The sequence below is a fragment of the Salarias fasciatus genome, chromosome 8, assembly GCF_902148845.1.
Source record: "Salarias fasciatus chromosome 8, fSalaFa1.1, whole genome shotgun sequence".
NCBI classification, from domain to species: Eukaryota; Metazoa; Chordata; class Actinopteri; order Blenniiformes; family Blenniidae; genus Salarias; species Salarias fasciatus.
In genome coordinates this window covers 7159701-7175675 of record NC_043752.1, presented here as the reverse complement: position 1 = coordinate 7175675, position 15975 = coordinate 7159701, and the positions used below count along the sequence as shown (strand labels likewise).

The following is a 15975-nucleotide window of genomic DNA, read 5'->3' as shown; positions in this document are numbered from 1 at the left end:
TTCAACATTGCTTGTGCCATAATTACTTTCACCACTAGAGGGCAAGATGAGTTTCAATTGTCACAGATGAGTAACTTAATAAGATTATATGTTGCAGAACTCGGTTGAAATCATACTCTGTATACCTCCCTACGCTGGTTTAGCTACAGCCACAGAGCATCACCAGAAATCCAAATCAACAAAATCCTAAAAATCCGACATGTTATGTCTCGTAGTTTCATGAACCTGTGTAATACTCCGGATTAGTGGCTTCATCCTCCTCAGGTATGTGACTATTTGTGAAGCCCGATGGATCCCAATAATGAACTGTAATGGTGCTGAGCTGCAGTGACACTGTTTCACCCCAGTTAAGGCTGACAGTATTAGTACACAGGCAACCCGTGGAGCTCATTATTTTAATCAGCCCCACCTCCTCCGTCCTTCACTGCCAGCGTTCGCCGACGCCTCCGTCGCGTGTCAACAGCCGCTGGAGCCTAAAACTCGCCGTGCCGCCGCTTCCAAACTCGAGGTCCGCGTGACTGGAGTTTTTGTTTCCTGTTTAATGATCTCTGCACCGACTGATCTTTTTTAATTGCATCCCTTTGGACTCCCCGAACTTTCTGTGCATCCTCCTGTGTGTGGCATAATCACACGCTGCCCTCCCAGATGAAGCCATCATTATCCAGCCGGCGCCGCCGAGGTTGCCTCCGGTCGTACACTCACATGTCCCTGCAGCTTAACTTTCAGTTCTGAATGTCTTGATGTGGGGAAGGTTAACGTCCAGCGTTCCGGCCAGGAACCTAAAGATTTGAAGGGTTTTCCGCCCGCAGTGAAGGACGAAGCGGAGTAAACACGATGGCATTTCTAATGCGCCGTCGCCTTAAAGGTCGGCACTGTTGAGACTTTGCATCCGGCCGGCGGAGTGAATCTGTCAAAGCTCGTACGGAGTCGTAGTGTATGCTGGAGCTCCCAGCTGGTTCACTCTGTCGCAGCCAATGAAACTGCTGATTAAAGCATTGTAAGGTAGGAACCCACAAAGCTCTTTACTGCAGGCTCGTAAGACTGATACAACATCATCAACTAGATCAAACTAGCAAAGGTGTTCAGCTGAATTCAATGGTGATTTTTTTCGTATCAGTTTGATACGAAGTTTCAGGCCATTAATGTGGCATGAAGGCACTGAGGACACCTTCTGATTTCACTGTAGTGCGACTGAAATCTAACGATGCTTCATGTAGATTCAGATCACAGCCGATGATGGATTTAACTGCAGGCTTTTCTATCAGACACATTTAGAGGTGTTTTTTTTTTTTTTTCTCCCGTCTGTCTGGAAGGTTACGTCACACTGTCTGCTGTGAAGACGGAGCGGCGGCCGCCGCTTTCAGCAGCACAAAGGAGAAAAGTTTAGGGAAAATATGTACGGTGAAGTCTGTGGTTCATCTGATTGTTGCATTTGCGTTTTGTGGGTTCCACGCCAAACCCCAGCTGCATTTTGGGTCGGCTGGATGATGAGCGGGCGGCGGATAATATGATAGCCGTCAGATGACTTGTGTCCACACACACACACACACACACACACACACACACACTGTCACACTGTTAGCCAGGGTACAGCAGATTCCTCGAATGTGTGCCGATGGGTTGGATTTGTTTGTGCTTTACTGGAATCAATATCATATTGATTATTGCTTTTGATTATTTGTTTAAGTCATATCATAGATTGTTTTTAGAGCTCAGGTCAATGTTTGCTGTTTAAGTCTTTATGGTTTAGCCGCTTTAGTCATTTTAGCAGCTTTAACTGAAATCTGTTAAATATCATGTCATATAATAAACACGACCAACAGCTTTCATGTGCTTTCTGCTGATCCTCTAGCTTTATGGCGGTGAACTACTTCACGGCATATACAACCTCGACGGAGTAGTATATTTTATTTACTTTATTCATATGACAGACACTTGATATTCCTCTCCGTTTCTCCGCTAATGGCTGTGTTGTCTTTTGTTTTCCACTTGCACGGTTTCTTCTGAAGTGCCTTCCAAGCTCCCCTGCTAGCAATCAGCTCCTTCTTCCAACCTGTAATTTCAACAGATCTTTGGTTAACAGGCTGAGATGGGATTTCTGCTTCAGGCAGCCACCAATGAGGCTCCTTCCAATGCTCCCAGTTCCCCCCCCCCCCTGTGTCCCATTTACTCCTCTAGCCCATTCTCTGTGAGGAATTTAGAATGAAAGAGAAAAAAGTGCATCGCTTTCCTGGATGACTTTCGATAATGAGGTCACTGGAGAAAGAAATCTCTTAGAATATGTTAAAAAAATAAGGAAAAAAATGTTGTCAGTTCTGTTTTGCATCACTTGTGTTCCTTAACTCGACTCTCCTGCACGTGGTTCGAGCGAGCGTCCATGCTGGTGATCCTGCTGAACTGTGTGACGCTGGGCATGTTCCACCCCTGCGAGGACATCAAGTGCGATTCGGACCGGTGCAAGATCCTGCAGGTAAGACTGCTTCCACCGACTTTCATTCTTTGTCTGTTTTTTGTTTTTTGCTTCGAGGGGGCAGGGGCAGGGGTGGGAATATTCTTGCCTCAGTGGAGTTATTCACGTAGCTGACGGGCAGTAATGTATATTAATGTATTTTTTGTACTTTTGTGATACATTAGCTGAACTTTCAGTTTTCTTTTTATTGATTTGATGAATCAACCTTTTTGAGGATGATGGTGTCTTTTTGGCATCTCTACTCCAGTAAAAAAAATAAATAAATAAATAAAATCATCCTGCATACTTGGTGGCTTGCAATAAAAAAAAAGTATGATTTAGATATAAAGGTTTGATTACTTCTTGTCCGTCCATTGAAATTCCAACAACTGAATCAGCAGACAAAACAAGCTGAGAGAGGCTGATGGTGCTTTAGAGTGCTCACAAATAACAGCGTCTATTGAAGCTCCTGACTCTATGTTGATGGAAGTTTTTAAAGAAAATAGGAAACACAGCATGATGGATTTACTTATCGAGATCACTTATATGTTTCTTGAATGAGGCAGACAGCGGTGTTGGATAAACATGGAGCTGTGGTTCAATGAGTGGAAAGCACCAGGCATTACCAACAAAATGAAACAAAGCATTTGATAAAAAAGGAAAAAAAAAAAAGAAATCTCTGAAACTCTGAGTGGAAGCATGTTGTCTGTGAATCTGGACCTTTCATCTGCCTCCGTTTGCCTCGTCTGAGATGGAAAGTAAACAACAACAACAACAAGAACCACACCGCGCGGAGGCGTTTCCATTAATTTGCCGACCTCCTTTAACCCGGCGGCTCCTGATGGAGGAGTCCTGCTGCTCTCGCGGAGTATAGAAAGCATTTTTTTTTTTTTTGTCGGGTGTCGGATGAGGGAGTGAAGCGAGGTGAGCAGATCCGTTATCTCCCGCCGTTCATCTCACCCGCTGAAAGGATAATGTGGCCGCAAAGTGGCTCCAAACAGATAGAATCAGGAGTAAGTCGTCTTATTTTCCCGTCCACTGACTCAAAGAAACTCAGCGGTTTGACTCCGATAGAGTTGTAGTCTGTGCGGGCTGAATAATGTTAGTGTTAGATTGGAGGGGAAGGAAGAGAAAAACCCAGGGAAAAGGAAGGATTGACGTGAAAGGGAAAGGAAGCAAAGGGGAGACGCAACAGAAAGAAGGAAAAAGAAACTGAATGTAACGAAACAAGAGGAAAGTAAGGGTCAGTAACGGAATAAAAATGATTAAATGGGTAAATCCTGGCCCTGATTTACATTACATTTCCAGTGAAAACGCATCGTTTTTCCCTTCATTCGTTTCAAAAGGTTTTTGAAGCAACATTGTTTCAATTGATTTCCGTTTCCACAGAAATGCTGGAAACACTGTGCTTTTCCCGTATGACCATTATTATGTGCTGTTTTTACAGGATTAAACCACCTCTGAGCATGAAGCGACACGGCATTCGTTCTTCTGAATGAATCCTTCCTCATGCACAGTAACTGTTTTTCAAAAAAAGTTGTTTCCCTGGCATTTCCGAGACAGAACATTTTCAAAAAAATTCCACCTTTTGAGCGCTTTTATCATAAATGAACATCCAAAATGCCACAAAAGCTTTCCTTTTTCAATTGAAAGTGTTGTATAATTGGCTCAAAATGGGAAAAAAAATGGGAAGAAAATGCAATGAGGCAGCAGGAAAGAGAAGAAAAAAGACTAAAGGGAAAGGACAGATGCAATGAAAAAGGAAAGGAAAGATAAAGGGAAGATAAAGAAAAGCATGTGGGCGGAAAGAGAAAATAAATCAAAGAAGATGGACGGTTAGAGGTAAGGAAATCAAATCAAAGAATCTGTAAGAAAGAGTCGGGACAAAGTGGAAGTGAAACCGAAAAATGGAACGTGGGTAAAGAAGAAGATAATGGAAGAAAATGCAAAGGAGAAAAGAACCGAAGCAATTTAAGTCTGGCAGACAAAACAAATGTAGTGAAAGAGGAGTTAAAGGGAAAAGACTAAAAACAAGTAGAGCAAAGGAAAGATGAGGACATGAATCCAGCTGAGAGACTGGAGACTACTGAAAGAAAGGAAATGAAGGATTAAAAAAAAAAAGGAGGGATGAAATTTAGAAACAAGTGTCAGGAAAGAACAGAAAAAAGGGGAAAAGAGACAGAAAAGTGTGAAATAACAAATATGAAGTCAACGGAATGGAAGAAGAAGAAAGATAATGGGATACAACAGAAAAACTGGGAATGGAAGAGAGAACTAAAGGTCAGAAAAGAGGAGGAATGAATGGAAGAAAAGGAGTAAATGGGGCAGACGGAGCAGAGAAGACAGCAGGAAGAGAAAGAAACAGAAGACAGTGGATGACCTGAAAGAGGAGGAGGGTGAGGACGGGTGCCGGAGCAGAAGATGACAGGAGATTGAAGAGAAGACGATGAGTGGAAGAGAAGCAGAAGGAGTGAAGGTTCAGCCCCCCCCCCCCCCCCCCCCCCCCCCCCCACCCCCAGCTCCAGGATAAAGGAAGTAATTGAATTCGCTGGGTCTCCTCTCCGGATCGCGGCCGCCCGGAGGTTTGCTCTTATTAATTCCTCGCTTCTTCCATTTCCATCTCCTCCTATCATGTGAGGAGATGTAGAAAGCTGGCGACCCACGATGCTTTGATCCGCTCCGAGACGTACGGACGCTCCGCTTTCCTTCGCGCCTCACGCCTGTTTACTCGATCGCGTTTCCTCGTTCCCGACACACTGCTGCCGCCGCCCCACTTCATCCTCCTCTTTTCCTAACCCCAGGCTGGGTTTGACATCCTCCTGAAGTAAAGATGAGCTTCATACACCATGTTTAGAGCGAGAAACTCGCCAGTTGTTGAATTATGTCTAATATTACCTTCTTCAAAAGGCTGCAGCTTGATTTTTTTTTAATCTTTCTTATCCTTGGAGGGATTTAAAATGACTCAAACAATTAGCATGTTAAACAATTCTGTGATGGAAACACTGGAATGAACTAGAAATGTGAGAATGTGGGAATACTGGGGAAAAACATGAACTGATAAGAAGCCATTAAATCATTTGATTTGATCTTTTTTTTATATTTTTTTGTAGCAGAAATGATGAACTTGCCTCCGAGTCTAATTTATTCCGCTGCCATGTTTGATAAATCGTTCAGGTTTAAACCAGAGCAGAGCAGGTTTGGTGTCTGATTGGCCTCCGATATTCAGCATGGCTGTTTTCAACAGGGATTTAACGGCATGTCTTTTTCAAGGTTTCTCCACGAGACACATGAAGTATTTTTCCTTAAAAGTTACGCTTTTCCGCCTCTGGAGTCTTTCAGATCCTCCCACTCTTTTCCTTTCACTTAAAGATGACAAAAACAAAACAAAAAAAAAGCTGACAAGCGAAAAACAAGCGGTGGAGCGTATGCAGAAGCTTTTATAAACTGTATATGAAAAAAAATCCTGTCAAATGTAATACGTTGCTGAAAAGAGATGAGATAAATCCCGGTCCTGTGATCTTAATAATCAACTCAACTCTATCTAAACCTTCCAGAGTTGACAGCTTTTGCTACCACGTAGTGCCAGATGGTCCCACAGTACATAGAAAAAACTCTCAGCAGCTGAACAAATGAAGGTTAAAGAAAGGCCAAAGATATCTGTCACGTTTGCTACCTTCAAAAAAAATGAAGTGACTTTAAAGTAGTTTTAAGATGCAAAAGGTTTTTAGTTACTTTGTTTTTGATGCTCCCAGAATCCCTGCGTGACGTCTTGGATTGTCTGCACAAATTACCTCGAAAACTAAGGTGTTTTACTGAATCGAAGGCGTCTCTTCAGGCTTTCCCTCCCGTTTGTAGCTTTAGTTCCTTCGGACTTTATTGGACTCCTCATAATTGGATATAAGTCACCAGTAAATTGCAGTCATGCTCATGCACACGCAAACGTGATTAAAAAAAACATCCCAAAAAAAACTTGGCATTGGTTAGGAGAGTTTTAATTTGCTAATATGATGATTCCATCATAGCTTCTTCATCACTGCATTAATTTTTTTTTTTATAAATCTTTTCTGAGAAAACTCAGCCTGTCCTGCATTTCACCTTAAAGATGACCTTTCTTTCTCCTTCGATGGAGAGCTGCTCAGATGGTCGTCCGTCTTCTTGAAACAGCATCAATTTCTAAATGAAATATGGAAGCAAACATCCAAGCCAATAAAAACCATTGGAATTCCTTCCGGTGCCGCATTAAAGCACTTGTGCTTCATAGTTACATGTGTCAGAGCCTTAGCGCTCAGATCGGGGTTGTACTTAAGGCAGCCAAGCTTGCAGGAGGACTAATGAGGGGGCTTAGCCAGGCGTCTCTGTGACTTTGCGCTCGGATGCAGGCTAAACGAGCGCTCATCTACTGACACAGCTAATGTCTGCTTTAATGATCACAGGCCTCAGTTGTAGCTCCGGGGCCAGAAAAATGATGTCCCCTATTCGTTGTGTCAGCCGCTGAAAGGTTGGCTTTATTTACAGTTTGTTTTATTGAGGCTTGAAGGTCAGTTTGGGGCCATTTGTTCTCAGCCTCATCAGTACGTGGATGAACGCTGTCAATATTCTACTGATGGCATTTTATCTTTAACTTCATCAGGCTCCACTTGTTACCACCAGTAGTGCTGTGTGTGCGTTTGTGTGTAGAGTTCGAACTGTTGATTTGATATTCCTGCTTTTTTCTTTTCTTTTTTAATTTTATTTCTCAACCGTTTTCTGACACTCCCTCCCTGGTAAACAAACCTGAACTGACTTGATGCGTATCGGAGAGCAACATCAGAGGGAACTTCCTCTCAAAGCGAGAAGTAAGATCCCACCAAAGCAGCCGTTTCAAAGAAATGTCAAACTGTGTCTGCAGCAGCTCCAGTGTTCATGATTGTGCTCTTTTCATCCCCGGAGGATGGATTTAAATGCTAACCCCCGCCTCCCATCGACCCCGACCACCACCCACAGCTGCTGTTTAAACCACTGCTAACACAATGCGAGCGCTGGATTACAAATGCAAAAAAAGTGGCGTGTTAGGAGATGGCAGCCCACAGTTTGGAGTCTCTGAGCTTTACTGCTGATTTGTACCTTCTTGACGAAAAGAGAAAAGTCTTCCTTTAAACATGTGAATAGCAGTGATTGAGCTGAATGACTCCCCTGTACAGTATTACCTCCTTCCACCTGTGACGAGCGGACCTCAGCTGAATGGTAGATTGCCTTTGGCTTGCCTCATTGTCCTCGCCGTGCAGCGGGACGCGCGGCCCGCCCACCTGCGTCCGGGCTCCGCACGTGTTCATGGTGAAAATAGCTGACCTCGGCGATAACCGCGTTCACAGATGTGACAGGAGGAATTAGCATACAGAGTGCCTGAGGTTTATTTTTGGGGAGGAGTGTTTTCGCAGAATTGCCGGAGCTTGTTTCTTGTTTCAGCCAAAAATCGAAAAGAATATTCAAACACACACACACACACACACACGCACACGCACACTCCATACATGTTTGGACTCCCCATCCGTGCCTGTCGGTACTGGCGCCCTTCAGTAGGTGCCGGCAGAAACGCGGCAGTCTTTTGGACGGCGTTCAGGCTTTGTTATCTTACTTCGGAGAGGCATTTCTGTTTGTTGGCTTCGCATGAAACCGTTCTGCTTTGACTTTGGTATTCAAATGGTGTTTCATGCCACTGTAAAGACTGAGGAGATTTAAGTCGGTGAAAAGTGTGGGATTCCTCCGGCGTTTGGCTCTTTGATGGGCCTTTCCTGCAAATACAGACAGTGATGCTCTGCCTTCGCTGCCAGAAGCGTTACCGATGCATAAATCTTCAGTTTGCTGTGAGTTTTAACTGTAAAAGGTGCCACAGATGAACAGATAAAGGAGACAGTGACCAGATGTAGCAGCAGTGGAGGAGATGGAACTAAATACAGACACTCATATCACTTTTTTGTCTTTTTTATAGTATTTTTATTTCTTTTCAGTCTGCAATTTCCCTCATACCACCACAATTTAACTGTATTTATAGCTAATACATTTATTATTTTGCAAATATTTCACATTTTGTTTAGGATTGTGTCATTTTTACAGACTTTATTTAAAAAAAAAAAACAATAATAAAAAGCCGAGTTCAGTTCCGTCAATGCTGTACGTGACCACAAATACTCAGTTCTCTTTCCATCCTCTGAGCAATTCAGGAGTGTGTCTGCTTGACTTGACATTTTGAATTAGAGACAGAGACAGATCTAATTTAATTTACGTGTGAGATTTATGCAAGTGCGTGACAGCTGAAACAGTCATTATTATTCACTCAGCTTTTGTAATAGCAGTGCGACAGGTGATTATATTGCGGTCGAATCACAACTGGCGGATTAATTCTTGAACGCTTGTCTGGTTGTGTGATTTATGTGGTGTTGATAGTTTATCCAGTGACAGTGACTTCAAACTCTATGGGAGCATAAAGTGAGTGATATAAAAACTGCCAAGGTATTCCAAGTAATGTGATATAAAAACTGCCAAGGTATTCCAAGTAATGAGAGAAATGTGACTGTAAAATTGATTCGATCGCCAAAAACTGACCAGCTGCTTTCACACGAGAACATTTCAAGTAAAAACATTGGTTTTCCGACAAAGCAAGCTTGAGATAAGGAATTATGATGTTTTTTTTTACTTGTGTCAAATAAACACATAGATCAAGCATAAAGACAAGGACACAACTGGCAACCGCAACTTCAGGGTCTCGCTCGCAGTTTTGTGCTTCGCATCTGTGAACAGGATGTTTGCAGGGCTGTCCGATCGTTGCGTGAAGCTCTGGTTAAGGCGCCCGCTGCTGCTGAGGTCGGCCCTGACAGCCTTGCACCTCGACTCGTAACTCCTAATTACTCACACGCCTAAGGAGCGGCGAGCGATCGGCGTGGAGCCATCGGGGAGTGTTTAAAGTGCACTCAGCGACGGCGATCAAGCGCGCTTGGAACATAAAGGCCCGGTTCGGCGAGGTGACGAGAAGGCGTGCGATGCTGGCACTCGCTCGACGTGTTGATGATGGCACGCAGAGCAGATCGCTGCGCGCGCCGACGTCTCTCTGGCGGACACGTGTGTTTACCCTTGTTCTCAGGCAATGCGAGAAGCAACATAGGCAAATACACACACACACACACATACACTCACATCAGCTTGTGTCACTCTTTAGCCAAATTTCACACCAGAAATCGTGTCATAAAGATCTCACAAAAAACTTTATAGTTGTTCTAAAGAGGCACATGAAAAAAAAAAGACACCTTCCTTACACAAACTCACAACAAAAAACACACAATCTCATGATATGGGAGCTATAAGACGGCCCCACGAAACAGACGGAACCGGTGGGGGAGAGAGATAAGAAGAGCAGCGAGATGAGGAAGAACGCCGGTCGCTCACATCCGAGTGAGGAGAGGAATCCCGTCCAGATGTTTCAGTGGGTGTACAAGATAAGAAAGACATAATTCCCCCAAAAAGATGAGTTCTCGTGTCTGGGGTGGATCGACGGTTAGATGCACACGCTGCCGTGTCGTGTTTCATTGTCATTAGTATTCTCACTGATCAGGGTTGTGTCAAAAGTGAAGGTCTTATCTATACTTATTGAGAGCATCAGTCTCGAAAAACAACAACATATGTTGATGAAATGTTTAGTGTCACTCATGAGTGAACTTTTTAGTTTTTAATATCACAGCGACAGATTGATGCAGGAGCTAATATGGCTTTGTGTGGAATCAGTACAGAACTGATGCTCTCCTTGGGTGGTTTTGTTGTTAAAATATCATCTCTAATTTAAAGGTTAAAACCACCTGGACCAGATGAACTGATTACATTTAAATAGTCAAAGGTTAAGGCCTCATTAGTTTCATGTCTTCTTAATGTTATAGATTCAGAGGAATGTAGGAATGTCAATCATCCATTCATTCCAATTTAACATCAAGTTTGTTGCGTACATGTGGAAGCCAAATGTTGCAATTTCTTGTTCCAGAAAGGGTGAATGAATGTGTATTTATTGAGGACACACTATAGATATTCAGAAATCCACATGAATTTGTTCAAACATCATTTGTATGCTAATTTTTCAATGATAACTTGGAGATATTTTTTTGTTAAAAGGTAACGCTCACCCGGACCTGATAAACTGACTGTGAGTTGAATAATGAAACCTTCAGGTTTCACCCAGGAGGTAAAATAGTCAGAGCTTTACTGACTTCATGAAACATTTACTTATTAAATACTGTAAAATGTGATGAAGCTCACCTGGACCTCTTCTAAACCGGGAAAAAAAGATTAATCTACGTTGGTTCTACGCTTCCAAAAAGGGAAAGTTGTGTGATTCCTCACCAAATCTCGAAATGATGTTATTGCTGTTGCCTCAAATAAGTCTTGAATTCCACTCCATGCATTCCTTATCCTAATATATATGCATTGCATTTTATTTATTTATCCCTGTATCTGGGCAGACATTAGTGTGTGCCGGAGCTTTGCTGGTTAGAGGCGTATAACTGCAATGCACCATTTCTGTCTCTTCAATGGCACAAAAGGTTTTAAGAAAAACATGAACACTGAAAACAGGCTCATCTCTCAGACAACTAATGTAGGCAAGGCAAAGAGCCTGTGATGTGAGCATTTGGGTTTGTGTAATATGTTTGCATTTTGTTAATTAATTGTTGCTTGATAGCAATTAATCTCGTGCCCGCCGTTCGTGGAATGAAGCTTTTACAGCCGCCGTCATAAACAGGTTTACAGTGCTGTCTGGTGCACAGGAAGTAAAAGCATTCCCATATCTGGCAGCAGCAACACCGGCTTGTTTGGAATAAATATAGAAGGATAAGGAGCGTTACCTGCCGCCTACATAAAACCAGAAGACAAAGACTTTACAGTGAAGCCAGCACTGTTTTATTGGCAGATGATCTCTGCGAGATGCAGCACAATAACAAGAGAACACAATGAGGAATACACACAAAAACCTGAATGAAAGCTGTTTTTTTTTTCCGAGTTTATTATGTGGCCATCAAGCACAGTGAATATTGCATAACTGCAGTATTTCTGATCTTATTCCCAGCTTAGTTGAACCTCAGCAGTTTTCCCTTCTTTTGCACACTCACCCTACGAACCGCTTTAGAAGGGTCTGACTCACCACGCGTTCCCCCGCTGTCGTTTGTTGGCCCATTTCACACTTGTGCGACTGTCACGCCGAATGAAGGCAGATTTTGCGCGGCTTGTCTGAACAGGGATTAAACGGAATGATTTAATGAACTTTTCAGCTATTATTTTTTCATCGCATGAAAATCTTTTGGCCTGAAAAAGACTCTCAGATCTATAGAATCACACATTTTCATTTCAGTCAATACCCCAGCTTTCAGAGGTTTCCTTCTTCAGCTGTGCCGTGGTTCCTACACAGGCTTTGCTGTCTGTTTGGCCATCAAATCTAATCCTGTTTCATCCGGATCATGCAACATGTTTCACGCTCCACTGATGTGAGACACAACTTTCGGGGAATCAATATCCCCATTCCAGGGCCCGTGTTGCTGTTTGCTGCTCCCCTGGTACGCTCCGGTGGGACGGCCTCGGGCCAACATGTCAGTTGACTTTGATGAAATCCAAGTCCTGGCTTTATGTAAAGTAGGATCATGTGTTTGGATCAAGAGCGTGAGGGATTGTTGTGGTGGTTGACATTTGCTCTGTCGATTTATTCCACTACATGAATGATTTATTTTCGCCCATGAAAGCAAAAATCCCATGTTGTGTATGGATGCAAGGCTGATCGACCAAAGTAGTAAATCCACCTGTTTAATGGCGTGTTGGCCCCTGAAGGTGTCCTGTGATACCAAATAGCATTATGTTGATGAAAGACCCTTTGAGCTTTTCAAACTGGATGATGGGTGGTGTTGTGAATTGGATTTCGATGCTGAACACATAAATGTTATAACTGATTAGCAAGTACAATCAAGCCAATAAGGCTCTGTTTTTCTTTATCTGTTCAGAAGGACATGGTCAGGGTTGATTGACGGTTCCACATGTGGAGTTCCAGGTATGGACTCCCGGTTTGATTCCAGTAATTTCTAAAATTTCCCCCTCGTCCGAACCGACTGTGGAAAGAGTTCAATCACAGAGTGAAGTATTTCTTCCACTTTAGAAAAGTGACTGTTTTATTGAGTTTTCTTCTTCCAGCTGCCTTGAATAGGTAACAGCCATTCCAGACTGGTGTGGAGCCAAAAGGCAGCTTTGTTTCAGAGACGCCCGGCTCTTGTCATTGATTTATCTGCCTCCTTAAAGCACATTCAGATCAACAAAGAGGGACCGCCGGTAGCTGTAGGGTATTTTTGAGATTAGAAGCTAATAGCAAACAGCTCGAGTTCTCAAAAGAAAAACTTTAATTTCGCTTAGTTCACTTAAGTTCATTATGCCTTTAGTTTGTTTATAGGTATTTTCTCTTTTCTTCCTTTGAGGCATGTAGGTTTTTGCAGCATACCTTTGACATGTTTCAGCTGGATTCCCCCGTCGTGTCGCCTTTGGCGAGTCGGTCATGCCTCCTGTTGTGACCTGTCTCGTGTTATTCCAGGGCCTCATTGACCACTGTAACACCGACTCTGATTGTGCCTTTTTCTCATGATCAACGCTCAAGTGACCTCCGCTGTTGTCAAATCAGAGCGATTGTGTGCTTCCTTCTTTGTCTTTGTAAAAACGAACTCTATTCAACACGGCGCTCTCTGGTGGATCGAATGCCAAATTATCATTCCAGCACATTGGACACATGAAAGTAGAAAAGATTTTAAGCTCACTGAAGCACACATATGCACGAGTGAGCCTTTACTCCCGTCACTTCTCATTGTTTCCAATGTTGTGGCAGATCGGTTCGCATGTATACCTCTACGTGACAGTTGAAGCATTACCCCCATCACTCACCGTCCCAAGTGACTTTTTCACATCGTGATCTCGGCAGGCACGCAGGCTTTAGTTAATGCAAAATAGATGAGTAATTACTCCCCAGCAGAGACTAGAAAAATGGCTGCTTCTCAAACTAAAAAGAGCAGAGCTGGAATGATGGAGTGACAGAGGGGAGAGCAATGCAGTCATTTAAGACTCAGCATGGCGGTAAACATCTCCGCTATTCTCCATTTCGCACAACGCTTGTTTTCTTCCAGTTATGCGTCTTTGGCTGGAACATCTGTCAATAGTTCAGCTTCCTTGTTATTTTTTTTCCAACAGCCTGTTGTTGCTCTGCGATCTGTCATGCATGGAACGTTGTGGAAAATAAAAATCGGACGACTCAGAAGGAGCAGAAGAGGGCCTCGGCAGCCGCGTAGTCCTTCACACCTGTTTTGTATGGACGTCTTTTTCAATTACTTTCCTAATTTAATCTTCAGGCTTGAAATATGCCGTTTGTAAATCATATGAAGTCTGCCTGGATGGAAATTCGAATCTCATTAGATCCACTCCAAATGTTGTATGTTTTCACAGATCAATCTGGTTTTCCAAGTTTGGGTGAAAGTTGTTTTCAGATGCTGCTGTTGGTTGAAGCAATTATCCATGTGTACATTACTGTGGGAAATGTGGGGAACCGGCCTGCCAGATAAACAAATCACTTTCTTCTGTCAGCCAAACTTCTGCACCTGCTTCGAATGGGAGACATCACTGGTTGTTATTGTTCTCATAGTGGTTTTAAAGCCAACATCCACCTCCGACTGGACTGAACTGGCAGCTCTCAACCGTATCCTGCATATCACCTTTTGGAATCGATCCCCCAGCTGACCCCACTTTGTTGGTTTGAAGACAATGACAATATTTGGTGCATCATTGCCAGTGTTGTCCAAATATTGTATTTTTCTCTAAAACTCATGATACAATTGTATTAATAGAAAAAAAAACAATGGGCTTCCGATGTCAAAGTTCTCCACTCGGTGTTCAGTTTTTCTGCCTTGCTTTTTCTTGAAGAAACACAAACATTATCAACCATCATAAGCCTTTTTATTTCCCCCATTCGGGACACATACCATTGAAAACAATCACTCGATCACACCATTACACCACTAACATGAGCAATGAATAACACCAATATAATAAACTATATACCAGGGAGCCTTTATGGAATTGTTTAGGTTGGAACACATACTGATGAATAGTTAGTGTATTATTCCATTTTAGCTGGTTTAACGTCTTCTTTAGCCATTTTTATTAAATTTACAGTCACTGTATTCTCTACTTTAATCAATTAGCTTTTTTCCCAAGGCATTTAGAGTTGATCAATGAGGAATTTTGACAATTTCTCTTATCTTTTCTCATCAATTATTTTGGCTTTTTAAGAACAATAATTTAAGTAATGTTTTGCTCCCTTTTTTTTTTTTTTTTAGCTGTTTCACCTACTGAAGATGTAGTTCTTTAACTCTCTATAACCATCTCAAGCAATATTCACTGTTTTAGAGCATTCATGAAATAGTTTTCTTGCAGTTTATTTTTTTTCTTCCTATAATTGGAACATACTGTCAACTCTCTTATCCTACATCTGCTAATGTCAAGCACTCTGAATTTTATTGTTGCTGAACAAATAACGCTGCCTTGCCGACAGGAACCTGAGGCTAAGAGACCACGTTGGGGCTCGGATGTTTTCCGATTCAAACAATTGCAGCGTTAAAATGCGTCATGTTGATATGATGAAAATTTGGATCCAGCATTCAGACAGGTCGGATTAAATTTAGATCAAACTAGTGTTTTTTTTTGTTTTGCCTCACTAAACAAGCCGCTCTGAGGCTCTTCTGCCTCTTTGGAGTCAGTGAACGGCGTGTAAAACATCTGGAGTGCTGTATGGTCAGTATTAGGGAATTAACCCCGGGCAGCTGGTTGCTCCACAAACCGACTGTCTGCTGCGTTTGTCCTTCCTGGAAACGGCGGCACACACCCGCCATGTGTCGAGGAGCATCTCTGAAGCTTTCCTTCCTTTCCTGGCTACACACTACATTACAGGGATGCAAAGTCTGAGTTGGAAACACACTCTCAGACGCACACACTCCCGTGTGAACCCCCCTCCTGTTTCACTTACAGTGAACTACAGAGCAGAGACAGGCTAGCTTCTTCTTAAGCTAACAGGATTTGATGTATTTATACATCTGTGTGTTGATGTTGGAGTGACTCATCTGTCAGTGGGTGTCCTGTGCCTTCATCTCCTTCCAAAATTTTCCCTTTTTACTTTGAGTAGCATTCTTTTCCCGCCTCAACTCCCAAGTCCTCCACTTCATTTATTTATTGATTATTTTTTTAAATATTTTAGGAATTGAGGTTATCTTCTCTTTAATTCCCTCCAACTCCTGTTCTCGTTCTTTGCCCTTGTTTTGTTTCTTCTTCCTTTCCGGGTGTCTGATAATGACTTGGACAGCTTCTGCAGACAGACAGTAATGAGGGCAGGAACCGTTATTAGTGCAGGGAGCACTTTGTTCCAGGTTATTCCATTATAAGCTCTGAATTTCCAGCCGTTTGAACCTTCAATTTCTTTTCTTAAGACAGCAAGGTGG

The 15975-nt window shown here is 42.7% G+C and overlaps 1 protein-coding gene across 15 annotated transcripts in view; it reads left to right on the top strand.

Annotated features, from left to right (window-relative positions):
• Window positions 1-15975, top strand: part of cacna1g (calcium channel, voltage-dependent, T type, alpha 1G subunit) — a 239695-nt gene that overhangs the window by 80428 nt on the left and 143292 nt on the right. For all 15 annotated transcript variants that reach the window (XM_030097523.1, XM_030097525.1, XM_030097518.1 and 12 more), the window contains exon 3: window positions 2359-2470. In XM_030097523.1, the coding sequence (XP_029953383.1) occupies window positions 2359-2470 (112 nt within the window). The remainder of the gene's footprint in view (window positions 1-2358; window positions 2471-15975) is intronic.